At 43.1% G+C, this 15,690-nt stretch overlaps 1 protein-coding gene across 1 annotated transcript; it reads left to right on the forward strand.

The window, feature by feature from the left end:
* The first annotated feature begins 8,907 nt into the window (after positions 1-8,907).
* rgmd (RGM domain family, member D) lies at positions 8,908-15,089 on the forward strand. The gene is made up of 3 exons (XM_029001941.1): positions 8,908-9,100; positions 10,971-11,482; positions 13,495-15,089. Exons 1-3 carry the CDS (start codon positions 9,007-9,009, stop codon positions 14,170-14,172), a joined length of 1,284 nt encoding a protein of 427 aa, XP_028857774.1. The 5' UTR covers positions 8,908-9,006; the 3' UTR covers positions 14,173-15,089.
* The last annotated feature ends 601 nt before the right edge of the window (positions 15,090-15,690 follow it).

The following is a 15,690-nucleotide window of genomic DNA, read 5'->3' on the forward strand; positions in this document are numbered from 1 at the left end:
GCACTTGTGTCCACTTCAATCACACCCCTACAAATTCCAGTGTGGACGATTCGCCTCTGAAGCTATATGGTGGCCTTTGAAAAGATTCCAGCACTGGGTAACAGAATGAACAGAATGCAATCTGTCATTGTATTAATCTCCATTCCACAGTTTCCCACAGCAAAGGCATTTTATGCACACATTAATTATGCACTAGTAATCCATTTATAGAACTTGAATTGACAAGATGTATTGTCACACATTGGATAGATTACACAATGAAATGAGAAAGCATAATTGGTTCAGAATCAGTCATTTCAGCTCATGCTTTCTGAAGCCTAGAAGTTGAGATTCAACTTCTGAACAAACCCACAACAGACTTCAGACAGACAGATGCTCACAAGGACCACATGTTGTCTTGTGCAATGTGTTATGCTGTGGGGAAAATGTTGTTTGTTGGGCAGATTTATTGGAGGATTGCTGTCACGGTTCTTAAAAGAGCACAGCCCGGCGTTCTAACGTGAAATTTAGCAGTCGAAATGTTAAGGAATGTGCAACTGAGATATTATGAATTTGTGGTCCTGTAGGTAGCTGCCCTGCCAGAGACTGGGGGAGGGGGGTTTTATTACACTCCGCCATCATCCAGCTCGACACGTTTCAAACTTACCATAAAGGGGCAGACACTGCCCTCAGTTTCCTACGAAAGAGGCCTAAACAGGGATCCGGCAATAAAGGAGGCTTTCTTTCCCCTGCTTTTCACAAGGAAAATGTGATTATTGTAAGGGCCTCTCTTGCTCTTTTCTATTCCCCGAATATGTTATGCAAAAAAGGCAACGCGGGGATAAAAATGTGCGGAGGCCAACATTTGCAAACAGAGACAGCACTGAAAATATTAATTTAAACTCTGGTTCAGATTATACAGTACTAATGACTCACACGAACAGCGTAGGTGGGTGATTAATAATTTGAGGAGTTTTCTGGGACAATAGATTGTTTTGAGAGCTTTATTTGTCTATCAGGTACTGGAGTGAACCCTAAAATCTGACAAATTACCGAAAATTGCATGCATGCAGTCATTCCTTTGCGGACGCTCTTGGCCCATCTGGTAGTGATCTCAGCACAAAGGGCCCTCTGCTGAGGAGCACATTTTCTCTCGGCGGCACAGTGTGGAAACAAGACGTTCCTCGCTCTGCTCGCGTCTCCGTGGGAGGCACGTGAAGGGATGCGATGCGTGATGCCTGGCAGATGTCCCAGTGGAGCCGTCCTCTCGCTCGTCTAAGCCAAGGAGCAGCAGTGGGTTTTAATTGAAAGCTGCAGAGATGAATGTCGAGCCATGACATCGTCGTGCATTTCAAAGGACTTCTCAATCTGGCAACCTTAAGCACAGCAGTTAAAAGATGTTGGGTTCGATTTCCTGTGCTTGGCACCGCATAGACCAGATTCAAATGATTAGTGCATCAAAAAGCACATTTGGGCTGATCTCTCACACAAGGTCCTTAAGGGCCCGTTGGGAATCAGACATCATTGGTAATTAAACCTTTGGTCTTTCCCAATATAGATGCCATCTCCAAACCAAATGTGGCCTTTTCTCTCGTCTTTCAGCAACTGCAGAGCAGTACTATTATTTTTTTAACTGTAGAAGATTGCGACAACAACGGTGTGCACCCCAAAATTGGTCTTTGTTTCTTGAGGAATTATTTCGTTTTATATTTCGTCTCTGAGCTGAACACTGCCGAGGTAAATCTCCCAACACAGCTGAGGCTCTTAGGTCTCAATTTCCTCTCTCCACAGCTTCCTGCCCTCCAACCTAAAACGCAGACTGGCCCCCTAATAGCACCCCCACCCCCAAAGCTGCATGATGTCACTACTTTTTTTGTTTTTCTTGCAATTTTTCCCCCCCGAGGCCTCCATTGTTTTTAAATATTAACAGGTGTATTGAGATCGTTTTGCGCCGATCTCCTCCCGCACCGTCACATCTGCTTCAGCTCTCGCTTCCTTTCGCTGTGTTTGTTCTGTGCTCGCCGTGTCTTTGATGGCCGTGGCCCCTGCTCCTCGGCTTCAGCAAGTGACCCCAAGCGGTTACGCTCCCACTTTGCTGCTAGCCTGCAGTGAAAAGTCCAGCTAGCATGGTGCTACGCTAAACATGAAATGATCTTTTGTTCATATATATTTATTCAATTTAAGGGCAAAAATACAAAACAATATATATGCCAAAATATTGCACTATACAATGCTGAACCTAACCTTTTCTGCATTCTGCTATTTTCTGCATTAAACCTTATTCGAAAGAGTATTTTAATTTCAATGTTCAAACAAATATGTTCATATTATGAACAGCTCTCAAGGTTGCTCCGTCCACTACTCCACGTCACCCATAAGCAATAGAATGACCATTTTCAATCCAGAGGAAGGTTCCACAAGACTTGAATTTAACATCTCTTCCATACTAGGGGTAGGGGGTAGAGCGGCATTCCAGCCATTAGTGCAATCCAGCCATGACAGATCCTTCATTGTTGGAGGGAGAGACCGAAGTGTTCATCTTCAGAGAAAAGCCAAACTCATTCATCATGCTGAATGGCAGTTCTCTCCACTTCCTGAGTTCACCATATGAGGAGTAGCACTTACCATCAACATCGTCCAGGCCAGGCGTGGAACGGCAAGGCTTTCAGTCCTCCCATCCCTTACCTTTCTATCAGCAGCTTATCAGGCATTTTTCCATATTAAAAGATCCAAACAGACTTTGTGGTGGCACTTAATTCCACAGTACCACAGCAGCAACAACCCTCATAACACTTCTGAACAGTTCACTCAGAGCGTTTCAGAATCTCCCTGATGTCAGTGTGGCGCCCAAGTCAATATTAAAACTGTCATCACTCCGCACTGCTGACAATAGCCTGGCACGGCCTTCAAACTATTTTGCATCTCTTTGTCAGTGTCAGTACCGCAGACTTACACCTTACAGGGCCCGATCCCCCCTCTGACTGGTAAAGACATCACTTAAGAAATAAGCAAAATGAATAATATTTCTTTGAAATTCAACTCATGTGTTTCTTAACATATGGCTGTTACCACTAAAAATAATTTCCTCTTTCTAACAATGCCCTTGCAGAGATAATTGGGGCCATGAAATGGAGGCTGCAGACATCATTTGCTGTTATACAGGCCTTGTGTTATAGTAATTAAAGCAGCTAATTTTGCCAATGTGTTAAATGGGCTAACTGCCGCAGCCATTACAGGAGCCTTTCTGCAGATGGGCAGCTGAGATATACAGCAGGGCCATGCTGGCGGGGAGTTGGCAGCACTCCTTTTGTGGCAAGAGAAGGGCAGAAAAAGTGTTTTCAGACCACTGTGCACAAAGTTTAGCATATGGCAGAAAAAGTTATTGTGACGTAAAGTTATAATGAAGGATATACAATCCAAATGTGAGTCACAGTCATAGACATTAATGGTTATGTGGAGTACATACAGCAGTATCTTTCCTATGGATATTAGTTTACTTTGGCGTGCAGAGGCTTGGAAATATTTCTCCTATTCCTAGCGTGCTCAGCTCACATTTACATTACCTGGAATATGACACGACAGACGGGTGGGATTGTTGTGATTTACTGGATCCCCTGCTGACACAGGCTGATGTTCGGTATCAAGGCCTTCTCCTTCTGTCTGCACTTGGCATCTGATGAATTTTGTATCCATGCTGGAAACAAATTACAAAGGTACGAGTGATGTGTTGGTGACAGCAAACAGCACGCAAACTCCAGTAACTGTGACCTACAGAATGTAAAGTAACTGTAACCCACAGATCATTTTAATTATGCACTAATAATTGATAGATAGATAGATGGATAGATAGATATACAGACTCCCACCCAATAATGCTAATTAAATATATTCATATAGTATTAATATAAGGGTGTGCACACTTATATATAATCTTTTTTATTTGTATTTTTCCCCTAACAGATGTTTTCAATTTAATTGTACAGGTTATAGGTCACATTAAAGGTGGGACTATTGTTCAGTTTACTGTACAACAAACTCCGATTATTATGTGGCAATCATTCATAGTTGCAACAATAGCAACGCTGTTCTCAGGAGACCCCCCCCCCCCCCCTCCCCACCCGACTCTCATTCACTCTCCCAAGGTCTGCTGGACACCTGCTCTGTGCAGTGAGAGCAGGGAACAACTGGAGACGTGGTGTAATTGTGTGTGTATGCGGCAGTGTGTGGGTGTGTGCGCGCTGGAAACAGCGGGGCGAATTGGCGTGGCCTCCATTCGGTTTTAACCCTCTACGCTGTTGAACGCCGCTATGTCGCCACGGGGGCTTTGGACGGTCACATGCCTCCTCAGAAAAAGATATGGAAACAATCTGTGGCACAGTGAGGCGGAGATTACATGGCTCCCGATAGGCTTTGGGTCCAATAATGCTCCAAATCCAACGGTGCCGTGTTGCTGCAATTTGGACCCTTTGTCTTTGCAAACTATGTACTGCACGTAGTCAACCACATCATTCTATAATTGGTCTTTCGCACTGTTTGGGGAAGAGAGAGGGCAAGAAAGAGAGAGGGGCGTTACAAAGAAGGAACGTGAGGAAGGATTACTGGTTGGAATAGCAGTGGATCAACTTAAAAACAACAATGACTCGATTTTGAGATCTCGGCCATCGGAATGCATCGGAGCGCTGCAGCTGTCCACGCGAACAGCTGTCCATATGAAAACGTTCGGTGCAACACACACACTCTTTTACAGAGATTTCACATGCAGATACAGTTTACATTTCAACAAACGGAAGACAACAGTACCAAAACTAACAACGGCGGGGCTATGACAAAGACATAAGATGTACGTTTTCATGACAAATGGTTGATTATTTTTATAAAACCAATGATCTGGAAACACATTTAGAGCCATAGGGTGTTTGTATGAAGATGAAGTTTTTTGTTAACCCAGGTGGCTCTTTTTAAGAAAAACGGCCATGGATATGAGATACAAACGTCTGAAATGCGTTTTGCAGGCAGCCGTGTTTTATGACTCTTTCCGACTGGAATTCTGAATGCGCGTGCTGATGGCTTGTGAAAGATGCACCCAGGGAGGGGGATCAGAGGGGTAAAGATGAGAGACTCTAAAGACTGTAATACCAGACAGGGCACTCATTCATTCCTCAGCGCGGTGCATATGTTTCGTTAACGCCGCCAGCCGCCACCGAGAATATGGACCGTTGTCCAAAGGTGACATATGTTCCCAAGTCAATGAATGTCAATGCATGTAAAAAGGGTGTTTTTTTTTCTTTTTCAACAATTACATTCCTAGATATCCAAGAATAATGGAATATAACAAATCAAAGCGGCGATTATTTTAAAAGGCAGCTGCTGTCATGTGGCTTAATTCTTGGATGTCTCTTTGTGGATAGCGGCTGGCATATTAGTTGCCCAGTTGAGGCTGGTGGGGTCTGTTCTCATCTCATGGTGGTGGTGATACACATAACTATACTGCAAACATCAAAAAACCCAAGGTAAGTTTAATTTTGTTTTCACACATTTCTTGGATGTCAGACCTGGGCGCTTTGCCTTACAAAACGTGCGGAAAATAATGTTCACTGTGTAATTTTGGCTATGTGGGAATTTTTTTTTCCCCCAATCGGATTCAGTACAGAGGGGGTCACTCTACATTTGTCCACATTTCACCCAAGCTTGGATGAAAAAGTACCTTAAGGCACAGCAGAACGAATTGAATTGTACTTGCACTGGAGATGCTACCATGTTTCCAGGTTCTGAATTGTGACAGAGCACTGTCCTTGGAGAGACCTTGGTGAACGGAGCTCAGACTGCGAAATTTATTACAGCGTGGCTTGTGAGTTACTGCGTGTAAACCTGGTTTCACTCCCAGGCTTTTGTTTTCTCAAGATCAGAAGTAGCACAAGTTCACTGAAATGTCCTGGATCTGAACAGCAACAGACGTGATACAGAAGTGGAATCAAGTGCTGTGATGTTTGCCTGAGCTGCACTGAAACCTTTTAGCCATATGATCAGTTTGGGGCCGTCCTATATGCTGTTCCCAAAATGCAACTTGCTGTACACTGATGTCATCATCAAATACATATAGTCTCAAACTACGGTTGGAAAGCAAACAAAATACAAAGCGAAGAAACGAAGTTCAGAGTCTATTTAAAGAAACCGGGGGGGTATTTAAGACTTTGTGACTTTGTGACAGGTTTTGTGCGGCATCGGCTCTGTGCATAAAACCCAGCGAGCCTACAGGATCCTTGCAGGACATATTTTTCATTGCTGCTCCCTTTCTGCACCCCTTAACAGCTGAAGGGTGGAAGGGGAGCTAGAGCAGGTGTGTGCGGCTGGGTTAGTAGGTGGTGTGGGTCCGTGTGTGTGTGGTGTGTGAGATGCCATCCACCGGCTCACAATGAAGTCATTAAATTAAAAGCTCTTGATAATTGGACATTTCAGAGGTTGAATTAACGTTTACTTGAAATCACAAAATTGCTTTCAGAATGTTTTGCCTTTTTGTGTGTTCACACACAAGCAGGCATGAACTTTAGGCTATCCTACAAGTATTTGATGAAGTATTTGATATTGCACATGTATCATAAAAAATGGAGAACAGGCACAGTTAATTTACATTGGTTATCTAATAAATCTACACTGTGTTGGCCTCTAATTAGTTCAAAAGCAGGAAATATCAACAAATGAATCCTATTATGTTGCCCCTCAAAATAATTATTGCCAACAAATATCCCCATTGTGTCCCGCTGGTTTGTCATTTGGGAAAATAATCATCCGCCCGCTAGTATAACAGCGTCAGTGTGGCTTCCCCTCTGTGCACCGTCAAACATCAATCAAGGAGGTGAGAGGGGTCCTCGACTAGAGATGCTATCGAGGCAGGCCTACGGTCATTCGCACTCCTCAGGATCTTATCTTCGCAGCGATAACAGCCGCGTTATAGGTCGACACATGTCAAGTGTGCAGCGTTGTCTTGCTCAAATAGAGATTACGCTGATGGTTCCCCCAATAACGCGGTTTTAACGCTCTCAACTGTGCCTGAAGGAATGTCAGATGACATTAAGAGGACATAAAAGGTCCATTATGGAGACTGAATTATAACAATCAATTATTCTAATTATTCATCTAATTATTAGATGCTAAAATGCCTTTCTCTTCAAACTTTTATCACATTTACAGAGTGTAAACATAAAAAAAGTGCAAAGAATCCAAAGCGGGGGAAGATGGCCAGCTATAGGTGGCCTAGATTTCTGGTTTCTTCCAGACCGCAGTGTGATGGGCCTAATAACAAAAACAAGCATCTCGGTGTGGAGCTGGGCTCACAGTGTGAGGACCTTAATGAGGAACATATGGAGCTGCCCAGACATAAAGTCAGAGGAAACCGAATCCCTCTCGCTTTCTTCCCTCCCAACCTTCTCTCCACCGCCTTCTCCCTCCACTTCTCTCTGCTTTATCGCTTGCCTTTTCCTCAGCCTTTACTTCTTGTCTTTTCTGTTTGCAGACATCGTTTAGACCTCTGAGCGTTTGGGTTACGTAGAAACACAGCGTGAATGAAGTGGTCTGATAAAGCAGCGTGGCCCACAAAAAAAAAAAAAAAAAAAGCAATTACATTTAAAATGTTTTTTAAAATGTAGATCTTATTCCATTTTCAGCAGTTTTGCCCTCAGTGTTTTGCCACTTCGTACCCTTATCTCCACCAAAGTTCCCTTTGTCTCTGATCTCTTTTACTTTTCACTCGCTTGTCCAACTCACAAATCGAGACCAGCCGTTCCTTCTCACTGGCCTGGCATTCAGGTCTGCTGTGAAGCGGATGGCTAATTTTACCAGACTGACCTCATTCTTCTATTGTATTAGAACAAGTGATCCAGTGTCAGTAGAAATGCACTGGCTTCTTAAAAAAACCTGATTCATCCCAGTAATTTAGTTGGTCCCTTGTTTTGAGAGGTATAATATGTATATATGCTTGGTCATGCAGTGTACTATAGTCAAAAGGAAAAGTCTGAATAAAGGGTTCTTTCTCTTACCTCCAGCCCAAAAAGCCAACAAGAACATTGGATTCCCACATCCATATATGTGAATGAGTAAAATGCAATGAAGCCCTGTGGTTGCACCAACTATGCACCAATAAAAATGGATTTTGTAGAGTTATTGAAACATTAGTACAATGTTAGTACAATGAACAATTTGAAAATGATTTAAGAACATGTAGGCTAAACCAGGACCTTCATTGAGTTTTATTTGCCATTATCATATTCATGTTCATAATATAGTATAACAATGTTTTTTCAGGTAGTACTCTAGCTTCAATGGATTCAAGAAGACAGTCGTGTGGCAGGTAAGATTTCTTTTATCGGTTTTGCAATGAACATATGAAGTTTTCAGTATACAGAATTAACACTCTTTGTGCAGAGAGTAAATGCAATAAATTGAGTATGACCTTAAAATTAGGTGAGAATAGCTGCTCATGCAACAGCAGTAATCATAGCGGATGCACATGTACAGTAGATGCTCAATAAATTAAATTCATATGAATAAATATAAAAGTATAAAAGTAAGCTGAAGCAAAGCTGAAGGAGACTAAAGCAAACTTTCTTCTCTCTTTACATGACCACTGCTTTTTGCTCACCAAACTGTCACCAAGGCTCTTTCCACCACTTTTATTATTGCAAATTAAAATCCATCGCTGGATGTCCCACTATTTTTATATAACTCCCCCACCAGTGGCCAGAAATAGTCATTTAATCAAATAACGCATTAATCAAATCCTGTAAAAAAAAAACCAAAAAAAAAAACCAGCAATAAACAATAGTAAATAGACACGGTCGGGCATCCATTGGCCCGCTGCTCGTCGGGGGGCGTGGTCTGCTTGGCCCCGCCCCCCGCGCCCGGAGAGCAGCCTTCCATTTGAATGACAGCGCCGGGGCTCGGATCAGGAATTCTGCCTGCTTTTCCCCCCGCAGCTCCAGCGCCCATGAGCAGCAGCAGTCGGAGAAGTCCATTCTAACTGGATGGATTGGCATGGGGAGAAGCGGACCTCAAAGCTTGGCTAAGCGGCGGCTCTGGACGTGTTTTTCGGCCGTGATGGTTTTGTTCTCCCTGTCGGTGCGGCCAGGTGAGTTGGACGGTGGGAGTTGGGGAAAGTTCCCCTGCAGGCGTGTGCGCGCTGGCGGCGAGCTAACTGTTAGCTGGCCCGTAAACTCGCCGGCCAACTTACTTGTTCGCTCTCCGTCCGGCTCTCGATGAGCCTTCTGCGGACTCACGTTGCAGGGACATCCGCAAACTTTAATCCGGGCTGCGGAGTCAAATCCCCGCACGGCACCGATTTTATTTATTTATTTTTTTAGCGTTAGCATTAGCGCGCTAACGCAGTAGCCGACTTTCTGCACCGAGTCGCGGGCAGAAGGTCATTGGTTAGCGCGGGCAGGTCGGTAAACGTCTCGTATCGTGCTTCACGATTCCTAGAACATATCGTGGAACCCACAATAAATTTATGATAAAAATAAGGAGCTAAAACAGCATTTGTTGTGGACTTTACATTTGGCTCAGACTTACACTTCTGATAGCTGCATTGCTAAGCTAGTTACTTTTTTTCTTTCGCGAAAAAGTTATTTTGCGAATAAATAATTCGCGTTTTAAAGTTGTGAAGCTGCGTTCCGAAGTGCTGTTTATTCGAGTGTAGCGGCGCCTGCTTTTAATCACACTGGCTAATGTCGCCTAGATGACATTTCTTTAAAATAATCTCACTATTAATATCCACAGTGTGCGTCCGTAATTACAATTCGTTCAGATGGGGACAATTAAAACCAATATAGATTAAACGAAAAAACTCGCGACGAACTTTTCTCCCATGATTGATTTGCGTGCCCTCCACCTTAATTAGTTTTAGTGGATAGGCATTTAGAATAAAATTGAATCTGTATAAATAATGAAAGTTTTTACACAAGGAGAAATGCAATCATGTAGTTTAGACAGGGTTTTTAAAAATGTTTATCGTTTTTTTTATGCTGACATGTTCTATCTGAAGTAAATTCATGCTTTTCATTTTTTTGTTCATTTTTTTTATTTGATCAAATTCCATACAACCAGTTGGTTTTTATCATAGCAAATTAACTTGAAAACGTATGAACCAGTTTGCAAGGATGCCAGTAATTTGTGTGTGTGTGTGTGTGTGTGTATAATATATATTAGTTTGGGTTATGCTTTGGTATAACATTGTCATACATGGCCTGTGCTTCTGTGTCATGACACTTGCTTTGTGTCTCTCGGCCAATTAAAATGTTTTAAAACTGTTAAAATGTCGGCTGATTCATTAGGTGTCTATGGCCATCAAAGATGCTTTGTATGCATTTGGAATAAATAGTTGTGAATACATACAACAGCAAGATATCATTTTATGTATTCATCAACATTGCATTCTAGTCCATCGACAAGATTCATTGACATCACTGCCACTGGAGCCATTTTGAACCGATTGCTGTCTATAAGTGCATTCCAAGTGGATTCTGATTATTATAGTGTTATTATCCATGAGGAACTGTCAACATTATTGCCTTTGGGAGTTGTGGAGTTGTTTGTCATTCTGTGACATGTGGCCCTTTATTTTAACACGGGGACGTTTGCAAGCTGAACTTATGTCATATGAAATGCACTAGTGACATAGCGGGTTCAGACATTTATCAGTGTCCAACCTTGTCACTCAGGGGGCGCGGTGTTTATGTATTGTAAGTAAAGGGACTAAATTATTACAAAGTAACACATTTAAAAGATTTTTCTCATGACTTTTATATACTATGTACAATAGTGTTTCATCATATTAGTTTGGTTTATTCTATGGCCAAAAGAATCCCAAATTATTAGTAATTATGAAATGGTATTTGTAAAAACACATTATTACTCGTTTTTATTAATAACTAGTTTCAAGATTATTATATATGTATTCCCTGGCAATCTGGTTGAGCTGATGAATGCGTCTTGCTCTGCAGCATGCTGCCAGCAGTGCCGGATCCAGCGCTGTAATGCAGAGTACGTTGCGTCTACGTCGCCCTCTGGTGGGCTGCAGGAGGAGGTCCCTCCCGACGTGGACTACTGCACGGCACTGAGGGCCTACTCCCTCTGCACACGGCGGACCGCACGCAGCTGCCGCGGGGACCTGGTGTACCATTCAGCCGTCTTCCGCATCAAGGAGCTCTTCTCTCAGCACAACTGCTCCAGCGACGGCCCCACGTCCTCGGACAAGGCGCCCAGCACCCCCAGGCCGTCTGTGCCCGAGCTGTGCGACTACGAAAGTCGCGTTTTGGCCATGGGGCCTGGCGGGCTCCAGAAGAAGTATGCCCACTGTGGATTATTTGGCGACCCCCACTTGCGGACTTTCCGTGATGAGTTTCAGACGTGCAAGGTGGAAGGTGCCTGGCCGCTCATTGATAACCGGTACCTGTCGGTACAGGTTACGAACGTGCCAGTCGTACAGGATTCCAGCGCCACGGCCACCAGCAAGGTATGATGAGGTTCTTCATATGATAAACAAGAACTGCATGTACACATTCTACTGAGAATGTAGGCCTTAATAGACAAGATAATTGCACAACTTATGCTCACCAAAATGTAATGTCCTACTTTTGTTCTGCATTTAATGATTCTGATGTGATTGATCTTTTTATAATCAGAAATCTTAAAAAGACTATTCAGTCCCAATCATTCTTTGAGCAGATTAAATAATTCTAATCCTCTAAGGAAAATTAGGAATTTATAATTAAATTTAAGACCGAAAACAAATGGACATTAATTTGCATTTGATGGGAGGAGGGCCTTAACGTGTATTTTCACACAATTATACTGCTGTTTCTATTTTTATAACGATATAAATACAAATTATGGATGTTTTCTGCAACAGGATGTAAAACTCCTTAGACATTAATTCCTAGATGATTAAATCTGAAATCTGACTGACTGGCTTTATGTTAATCGACTCATGATCTAAGTTTGAAATAATGATACAAGGGTTCTTTCATCTCACACCAAGTGGTGGTTTATTTTACTCCGGGAAAGATAATAAAGGGAGTTAAATTCTAGCTATTACACGGTACTTCTATAATCCAGTAATCTACTGCCTCAAAAAACTTCAGTTTGGTAAGAGTCTCCACGAGCCAATAGTCTGTGCTAAATATAAAGCACCACTCATATTTATTATGAGTGGCTTTCATCCATCGGCTTGTAAAGTCGGGTTGAGTGGTGGTCTTAGTTCTCTAATTTGGCACAAACGATGACGATGAATGGGCCCGGATCAGGGCTATTTGATCTGCTCCTCTGGCACTATTGAACATCGTAAAGCCATGCAGCAGACGGCAATAACGTTTCAAAAGCCTCGCGTTGCGTACGTCCTAAACGTCCTGCCAAAACAACATGGACTCGTAAAGACATGGACTCAATAAAACCTTCGGTGTCTGATGCCACGATGCTCGATCCTGCCGAGACCGAACACGGCTGTCGAGCAGTATCGGTGTCATGGAAGGTTGTATGTGGTCTGAAACACTCTTCATGCAGGTGATGCATGTCAACATAGCAGGAATGATTCCAACTAGCTCACATATCAGGATCAGATAGGATCACGTATCAGGATCAGTGTAACTGATACGTGGCGTTTCGGGTCTTTGTGGGTTTGTGTCCATGCGTGTGTACTACCTCGTCAGTGCTTTCCAAGCTCGGCACAGCACACGGTGACATAGCAAAATGTCCATCACCCTTGGTGAGCAGTGGCCAGCCATGACAGGCGCCCGGGGAGCAGCGTGTGGGGACGGTGCCTCAGTGGCACCTTGGCGGTTTGGGATTCGAAAAGGAAACCTTTTGATTACGGGTCAGTTTCCTTACCTGCGAGGACACCACTGCCCCCCCACACACATGAACACATTAAACAGCCGATATGAAACATCTGTTTGACGTACAGTGGTTTGAATTTAATGTACCACTGAATATTTTTCCATATGAAGACAGGATGCAGAAAAAAAACTGAATCGATCTCCAGAAACAACAATAGAGCTTCTGATGTATAAGACCAAGTTGGACCATGCACCATGCAAGCCATTGGTGCCCATTACCTTTCAACCACTTTCTTTATGTTTAAATGTATTTCTCTCTTACCTAGACATTCCTAAAAATACTTTAGTTTTACTTAAGTAATTGCTCTGAACATTGCTGTTGGCACTAATGCTCCTGAATCACTTTGTTTCAGGTACATTACGAATTTTGTTTGCCATTGTTTGAATGATCTAGATAGGGACAAATAGACATACACTAAGACAGAGGAGCAAAAAAATAGGAATAATAATTAATAATTAGGTTTCCATTACTTGTTCTTGTTATTTCTTACAAATGAAACTTGATTATTTGACAGTAAAGGTTGAAAGTACATATACATACGGTAATACAAAAATTACTAACCATCTTGGAGGTTGGTGGAGGTCAGATTACAAACCACTCTGTAACAGTTTTTTTCTTCTCCATCCTTCTCAGATTACTGTGATCTTCAAGTCGTATCATGGCTGTACGGAACAGAAGGTCTACCAGGCCACCACTGAGGACCTGCCCTCCGCCTTCCAGGATGGGACACGCAGTGGAGGAGAGGGGGGCAGCCTATGGATTGTAGAGAAAGGTGGCATAGGTGGACGGCAGGTCAAAATTCAGGCCCGCTACATTGGGACATCCATTATAGTGCGGAGGGTGGGGCGCTACCTGACCTTCGCCATTCGCATGCCAGAAGACACCCTGGAGTCTTCTGAGGAGAACGGGGGCCTGCAGCTTTGCCTGCATGGCTGCCCACGCAACGAGCTCATCAAGGAGCACATGCTGAACCGCCAGAGCCACCACCCACGGGCTCAGGGTGACGCCGGCAGCATGGCCCTGGCCCTACCGCCTCACCAGGCCTACACAGTGGAGCGTGCCACCACCAAGTGTCGAGAGACCCTGCAGGTGGAGGACGTTTACTTCCAGTCCTGCGTCTTTGACCTGCTCACCACAGGTGACCCAGAATTCTCTATGGCCGCCTATGGCGCTCTGGAGGACCTCAAAGCCCTTCCTCCCAGCAGACTGAGGCAGACCGTCCCCTGGAGTCCTCCCCTCCCCAGTTCGGGGGCTGCGGTCCTACCAGGCATGCTCCTGATCGTGCTCCTGTCTGCTGTGCTGCTGTCGTGAACCCGATGGAAGAGATTACAGCTTGAGGATCTCATGCCCATGAGAGTATACTTGTGACTACTTCTTCACTGAATCTTAACCTTACCCAGGCATTTGGGGTTGGACACTCCAGATGATTTGTCTCCAACATGCAGTCTTGGAGATGAGCTTGACTTTTTTTTTTAAATTTTATTAATTTCTCCCTCTTCAGGAGTCTGATTGGAGCAAGTGGTACATTTCATAATTGCTGTCTCACAAACATGCTTTGTGGTTTTAGAGAACTTGGGGTAAATAAACTCAATGTGAAATTAACATGAATAAAAGTCGTCCAAGAGAAGGTAGCTACAACAAACGGCTTCATAGGGACCTTCATGCTGCTTTTCGGCAGACTGTGTTGTGGTGTGTAGACATTAGGGGCTTCCCTAGGACATTTACAAGGTACTTGTAATTGGGGTGTGACAGGGTGGGACGGTTGACTGACGCTCTAGCCCAATCGGTTGTGTAGGATTTCTAGGCACTTAACTGCAAATGCTATGAACTGTTTTGACACGTTTACTCAGACCGGATCCAACAACTGCATGAAAATACTACCTATTCATTGGCTCTGAGTTTGGTCTTGGGTTGAGGGTCTCGAATGGCACTCAACAAAATAATCAGTGAAACACTCCCATCTTCAAGCTGCTCTGCTTCCTGCATTGTTAAAGGTAAAGAAACACATTCTTTATAAAATAATATATTGAAAGAGTGTATATATGTGTTAATAATGTGTACATTTGCCTGTGTATAGATGATTTAACTGTGACATTTTTTTTCTAGTAGACTTTTTAATCCATGTAATTAATTAACTAATATGTTTTACACTGTAATCCCTTCAATATTAAAGAGTTGGATACAAAGTCATGTTTTTTTCTTTCAATAAACTAAAGGTTTAAAACATTTTCTTTTGCCCTATCAAATCCTTTTCTGAATATTTGTGGGAAATATTTTACTCTGGAATTACAAAGTATCATCCCTAGACTCCTGTATGACAGACGGCTGTTGATGTTCCTTATGCTCTCCTCACAACACATTGCCTGAGAAGAAGAGTAGAGGGCCGCTGAAGCTTTTGACTCTCCTAGAGGTCCCAGGACTACACTGGTTCCATCACTTGGGATCTCTACAGTCAAACACGTAGCAAACATACAACTGGTTAGACTCTAAAAGCTGGTGTCTGATACATAAGAGCATGCTGCAGAATCAGCAGACAGGCAGCAGTGAGTATCTGAAGGTGATGACTGCTGAATAACAGTTGAGGAAAACTGAGGAATAATGACTGTTTGATGTGTTTTGTAATGTTACATTCAAGTCATTAGTTATAATAGAAATAATAATGCCTGGGATAATCATGTCTCAACCTAAAAACACGCAAGAACAATGACCAAAAAAGTGAATCTTATCAAATACTTAGCAAATCATTCCTGGAGGAAGCCCATAGGTTCAAATAGTCACCAAGTTGAATTTGTGAATTCATCAAAATGATGAGTCACAGACATACTATAC

The sequence above is a fragment of the Denticeps clupeoides genome, chromosome 13 (genome assembly GCF_900700375.1).
Source record: "Denticeps clupeoides chromosome 13, fDenClu1.1, whole genome shotgun sequence".
Lineage (NCBI taxonomy): Eukaryota > Metazoa > Chordata > Actinopteri > Clupeiformes > Denticipitidae > Denticeps > Denticeps clupeoides.